Source organism: Spinacia oleracea, chromosome 4 (genome assembly GCF_020520425.1).
Source record: "Spinacia oleracea cultivar Varoflay chromosome 4, BTI_SOV_V1, whole genome shotgun sequence".
Lineage (NCBI taxonomy): Eukaryota > Viridiplantae > Streptophyta > Magnoliopsida > Caryophyllales > Amaranthaceae > Spinacia > Spinacia oleracea.
The window spans coordinates 58,868,467-58,873,511 of NC_079490.1; the positions used below are offsets into that span (position 1 = coordinate 58,868,467).

Consider the following 5,045-nt stretch of genomic DNA (forward strand, 5'->3'; position numbering starts at 1 on the left):
TTGGGGGCAAAGGGGGTATACTTGGTGAGATTTGCTACAATGGAGAAGAGAGATGTTGTGCTAAAACTGAATCGACCCTTTTTTGATAGTAAACCAGTTGTACAAAAGCCTTAGACTCAGGACATGGATTTCACAAAGGAGGATTTCAGATCTATCCCAATCTGGGTGAAACTTCACAGGTTGGGATTCATGTATTGGGGGGAGAGAAGTTTGAGCAAGATAGTAAGGAAGCTTGGGGTGCTGAAAAGGGTAGATAATGCAACTGCAAAGAGAGATAAGTTGCAGTTTGCTAGGGTGCAGGTGGAGGTGGAGGTGCTTGTAGATCAAGAATTTCCTGAGGTGCTTAGGTTTGTAAATGAGAAGGGGGTGATGGTGGAGATTGATGTGGAGTATGAATGGAAACCACTGGTGTGTACTGTCTGTAAGAATATGGGGCATAATGCCAGAAAATGCAGGAAGGGTGGTAGTAGAAGGGTGTGGGTTCCTAGACAACAGGCTGCACCTGTTGTTGCACCAATTACCAGTACTGTTTTGGTGCCTGAGAATGGTGGTTTCCAAACTGTGTTGCAATCTAGTATGAGGAGAGAGCAAAGACCTCCAAGTATTCCCATTGTGAACCATTTCCAGGTGCTAGACACTGATGATGCCACAGTGGAGGATGCTGGGGGTGAGGATCAACTTGGGGGTTGTGATGTAGGAGGTAAGGAGATGTTGCAGAACATTGTTTCTGGGAGGGGGGACTCTCCTGGTCACAATGGATAGGATTGTTAGTTGGAATGTGAGGGGGATCAACACCCAAAGGAAGCAAAATGAGGTAAAGGCTTTTATTCACTCTCATGGAGCTGGGTTAGTTGGTCTCCTTGAGACAAAGGTGCCTCATACAAAAATGGGGGCCTTATATGTTAATATGTTTAATGGTTGGTGTTTCACTACCAACAGTAGCAACTGTAAGGGAGGGAGAATTGTGTTAGCATGGAATCCAAATGCTTTCACTCTTAGTGTTCTGAAGGTTACCAGCCAATTGATTCATTGTTTGGTTTGTCCAAAAAGTGGGAGTGTGGAATTTTGCTGTACTTTTGTCTATGCATTCAATCAGAGCAAGGAGAGAGAGTATCTATGGAGGGATCTGTGTGGTTTGGGTTTTGGTATGCACAAGCCTTGGATAGTTCTGGGTGATTTTAATTGTGTTCTAAATATAGATGAAAGGGTGGGAGCTCCTGTGAGGCATCAATCAATGGTTGCCTTTAGGAATTGTGTAGATATATGTGGTATAGAAGATGTTAAAGCTGTTGGACACTTCTACACTTGGAGTAATAAACAAGCAGGGGAGGGTAGGGTGTTTTCTAAAATTAATAGGGTTCTGGCTAATGACTTGTGGTTTCAGAATTATCCTAATGCTGAAGCTGGTTTTTTGTCTGAAGGAGAATATGATCATTGTCCTATTGTGCTTGCTGTGTACCCCTGTGATAACATTGCAAAGAAGCCTTTTAGGTATTTTGCCATGTGGAAGTATGCTCAAGGCTATACTGATCTGGTCAAGGTGAATTGGTCAAAAAGTGTGGTTGGTACTCTGATGTATCAGGTGGTTCAGAAGCTAAAAAGAATGAAAGGGGTTTTAAAAGAGCTGAATAGAACAGGTTTCAATGATATCCATGCTGCTGACATAAAAGCTGAGCATGATTTGGAATTATGTCAGAAGGATCTTCACCTAGCACCTGGTGAGAGTGAGCTTGCTGATAGAGAAGTTGAAGCTGCTAAGAGGTATAAATTGATGCATGCTGCTTATATTTCTTTTCTGAAACAGAAAGCAAAAGAAGCCTGGGCAAAGGATGGAGATGAGAACAGCTCTCTCTTCCATAAAAGCATTAGAGCTCGGATCATTCATAACACAGTGCATGCTATCCATGATATGCATGGTAAGTGGGTGTGTGATCCAACATCTATGTCTAATGCATTTCTGGAGTATTACCAGAAACTCTTGCGCACCAAAGCTTCTAGTAGAAGTAATGTTATGATTGATATTGTGCATGCTGGTCCAACTCTTGAGCAGCTGCAGAAAGACCAATTATTAGCCCCTGTTGTTGTGGGATCTTTTACGGTGCTGACGTAGCACGCGTTCCTCGGAGGTATCAAGTATGACCTGGCACGAACTTCTGGCAACCTGCAAAACAAGAATATTCTCGTAGGAATATTCCCTCCGATGCTTAAGTAAGTATAAGCTAGAGAGATAAGTAACTTGTAGAGAGAAGGCAGAGCAAAGATAGTTTTAGGTTGGTGGGAATGAATTGATTGCCCTTACCTTGGGATCTGAGCTATTTATAGGGCTAGGGTTTCTTGGGAATTGATCCCTCAACCCTAGCTGTGGGATGTGTGCCCCTTGGGGATTTAGGACACGTGTCATTTGGCCAACAATGATGAGTCTTTTACAAATTGGGCCTGGCTTCTCAGAGAAGGTGGGCTTTCCAAAATAAGGCTGTGCTCATATTTCGTTTAGGTACCAAGGTTTGGGCCTACTTCCTAAGCTTGGGCCCAGCTGGCCTGTATTGGTCATTGTAGCTTCTTTGGGCCTTATGGTGGAGATATTCAAGCCCACATCACCTGTCACTAGTGAGGAAGTCAAGTATTCTATGTTCTCTATTAATGGTGACAAAGCCCCTGGCCCAGATGGGTTTGGGAGCCATTTTTTCAGAGAAAACTGGAACATAGTTGGGGAGGATGTAACAAAGGTTGTTCTGGACTTTTTTCACACTGGAAAACTTCTAAAAGAGATTAATTCCACTACTATCACTCTGATTCCCAAGACAAACCGTCCAAAAAGTGTTACTGAATTCAGGCCCATATCATGTTGCAATGTAATTTATAAGTGCATCACAAAGATCCTCTGTGAGAGAATGAAATGTGTTTTACCTATGCTGATAGCTGAGAATAAAGGGGCTTTTGTGCATGGTAGATTTATCATGCATAACATAATGATGTGTCAAGAAATTGTCAGACAATATGGAAGGAAGAATGCATCACCTGGTTGTTTGATCAAATTAGACATGCAGAAAGCTTATGACACAATTGAGTGGGATTTCTTGGAAGAAATGCTTCTTGCTTTGGGGTTTCCAACTCAGTTTTTTAATTGGATCATGTTTTGTGTTACAACTCCCAAGTTCTCAATCATGCTAAATGGTTCAGCTTAGGAATATTTTGCTTCCAGCAGAGGGTTAAGACAAGGGGATCCCTTGTCTCCTTTATTGTTTGTAGTGTGTATGGAATATCTGTCTAGAACTCTATACAAGGTGGGTGAGGATAGCTGCTTCAAATTTCATCCAAGGTGTAGGTCTACAAAGTTGACTCACCTCTGCTTTGTAGATGATCTCATCCTATGCTGCAAAGGTGAGTTTAACTCTATTCATCTGCTCCTCCAAGGTTTCAAGCTTTTTTTGTGACACTTCTTGTCTGAAGGCCAACATTCAAAAGTCAGCTGTGTATTGTGCTGGTATGAAACCAGAGGTAGTTCAGCAGGTAGTGGATTTTTTCTGGTTTTGCCTTGGGTTCTTTTCCCTTTAGGTACTTAGGGGTTCCTATTTACTTTAAAAGAATCACTAATGCTGATTGTGAAGGATTAGTTGATAAAATGATGGCAAGAATCAAGACTTGGAGTTCTGGGAACTTGTCTTTTGCAGGAAGGATAACTCTTATCAATTCAGTCCTCTTAAGCATCCACTCTTACTGGGCTCAAGTGTTTATCCTCCCTAAACATGTGCTTAAAAATGTTGAAGCTATCTGTAGAGCCTTTTTATGGCAAGGCACTTATTTCTGTTCTAAACCAGGTTATGTTGCCTGGGATAGAGTATGCAGACCTAAAAAGGAAGGGGGACTAGGAATAAGGCAAGTTCAGGCATGGAATATTGCAGCTTTAGGGAAATATGTTTGGGCAATAGCCAGAAAACAGGACACAATGTGGGTTAGATGGGTCAATGCAATCTACATTAAGACTGCAGGTTGGTGGAACTATCAGCCAAAAGCTGATAGTGGTTGGTACTGGAGAAAGATTTGTAGTGTGAAGGAGAAACTAAAGGGTTTGTTTAATGAGGCTGAGTTGGCTCAAATGCCTAAATACTCTATCCAGAAGGTATACCAGAAGTTGGTTCAACATAATGAGAAGGTCCCTTGGGGATCTGCAGTGTGGAATAGAGCCTCTATTCCCAAGACTAGATTGATCTGCTGGCTGATGGTGCAAGGGAGATTGCAAACAAGAGAAAGGCTACATAAGATAGGGGTCTGTAACACTACTAAATGCCTGCTGTGTGAGGCAAAAGATGAAACTCACCCACACCTTTTCTTTGACTGTGAATACAGCAGAAGATGTTTACAGGGGATTGAGGAATGGCTAGACATTCCTACTAGCAAAGTACATTATATGGCCTGCTGAGGTGGGCTAAATGGAAGAGTGAGTGCAGCAAATTCCAAAAGACAGCAATACACACTGCTGTCAATGCTACTGTGTATACTCTATGGAGAGAAAGGAATGATGCTCTCTGGAATCAGAAGGTTCCTACTCCTTCAGCTACTATCAGATGCATTCAGAGGAGTGTGATTGAAAGATTAGCTCATATAGGTGCTAAGCAATTGATGAGCGGCATTTATGTCGCTCTAGGCTAGGATTTTATAGAGTTTTATTATGCTTTTTTTGATAGTTTTATATAGTTTTGCTGCATTTTTATTCCCTTTTTCCATCTTTGAGCATTTCAGGTAATAATGTTGAAAATTATGGAAAATAACTGAGATTTGCTCGAGCAGGTTCAGTGCGATCGCACGGAATTTACGTGCGCTCGCATGGGTCTACAAAGTTGGCTCCAAAGTCAAGGCAGTGTGTGCGCTCGTGCCTGAATGTGTGTGTTCGCACGAATCCGCAAAAAGGAGGCAGGAACTCCAAGGGATGTAGCCCGTTCGCACCGCAGAAGCGTGCGCTCGCACGGAATTTCCGTGTGCGAGCACATGAGGATTTTCTAAGAATTAGCAAAGTTACATCCGTGCGATCGCACGGTTGTTGGGCA

At 42.4% G+C, this 5,045-nt stretch overlaps 1 protein-coding gene across 1 annotated transcript; it reads left to right on the forward strand.

Moving 5' to 3' along the window:
• The first annotated feature begins 886 nt into the window (after positions 1-886).
• LOC110794136 (uncharacterized) lies at positions 887-4,420 on the forward strand. Its single transcript, XM_021999082.2, has 5 exons — positions 887-2,098; positions 2,580-3,103; positions 3,203-3,284; positions 3,358-3,484; positions 3,609-4,420. The coding sequence occupies exons 1-5, from the start codon at positions 887-889 to the stop codon at positions 4,418-4,420; spliced, it is 2,757 nt and encodes a 918-aa protein (XP_021854774.2).
• Positions 4,421-5,045: the final 625 nt, after the last annotated feature.

What these genes read in the sequence shown, in the direction of transcription:
- LOC110794136 (XM_021999082.2), top strand. Translation starts at nt 887, where the DNA reads ATGGGGGCCTTATATGTTAATATGTTTAATGGTTGGTGTTTCACTACC. An exon ending in GAAATGCTTCTTGCTTTGGG is followed by an intron (nt 3,104 to 3,202) that starts GTTTCCAACTCA and finishes TTTTGCTTCCAG; the next exon opens with CAGAGGGTTAAGACAAGGGG. An exon ending in GTCAGCTGTGTATTGTGCTG is followed by an intron (nt 3,485 to 3,608) that starts GTATGAAACCAG and finishes CTGATTGTGAAG; the next exon opens with GATTAGTTGATAAAATGATG.